We start from the raw sequence: 556 nt of genomic DNA, 5'->3' as shown, positions 1-556 counted from the left end.
TATGATTGATATAAAGATTGATCCGACGATTTGGTTTTAATTAATGTGAGAGATTTGAAAACTCTTACAGCTCAATGACAGTAAATTTTATTTTATTTTAAAAGATATATATTTGGAAATCGAAAATTTCATTAAAAAATACTGGCATCTATATCTAAGAGACTTTAATCATAGGAACATTTGAAGTGATTTTTGATACAACTGAAAAATGCAGACAAAAATAAAAGATTCTTACCTGCATCGTCGCCATCTTCTTTTTTTTCCTCTTGTGCTGTTCCTAACTGCAAGTAAATCTGAATTAATAATGAGTCATTAACATGCAAAGTTATACCACTACAGCTTTCGCCATGTACAGATATGGTAATTGCACTATCTGACAGCAAGAGCCTTATCACACGGGAATAATTATTGATCAATGAGTGATCGATCACATCTGTTCACCGGTATGATAAGTATACCTTGCTCATTAACCTCTAGAAATGTTTCTAGAAAAAGTAGTATAATATAACAGCAAGTCTTTTGATTAGATGTGTAAAATATGATCGTAATAAAGAAA

The 556-nt window shown here is 30.4% G+C and overlaps 1 protein-coding gene across 1 annotated transcript in view; it reads right to left on the bottom strand.

Annotated features, from left to right (window-relative positions):
- The window catches only part of LOC119585076 (protein shisa-5-like), a gene marked incomplete at both ends in the record, with an annotated part of 3,669 nt that extends 3,388 nt beyond the window's left edge, over positions 1 to 281 (bottom strand). Inside the window, 1 exon segment of the mRNA XM_037933696.1 lies at positions 236 to 281. Coding sequence (XP_037789624.1) covers positions 236 to 250 — 15 coding nt within the window.
- Positions 282 to 556: the final 275 nt, after the last annotated feature.

The sequence above is a fragment of the Penaeus monodon genome, chromosome 19, assembly GCF_015228065.2.
Source record: "Penaeus monodon isolate SGIC_2016 chromosome 19, NSTDA_Pmon_1, whole genome shotgun sequence".
In the NCBI taxonomy this organism is placed as follows: domain Eukaryota; kingdom Metazoa; phylum Arthropoda; class Malacostraca; order Decapoda; family Penaeidae; genus Penaeus; species Penaeus monodon.
This window is presented reverse-complemented; position numbering and strand designations above follow the sequence as displayed.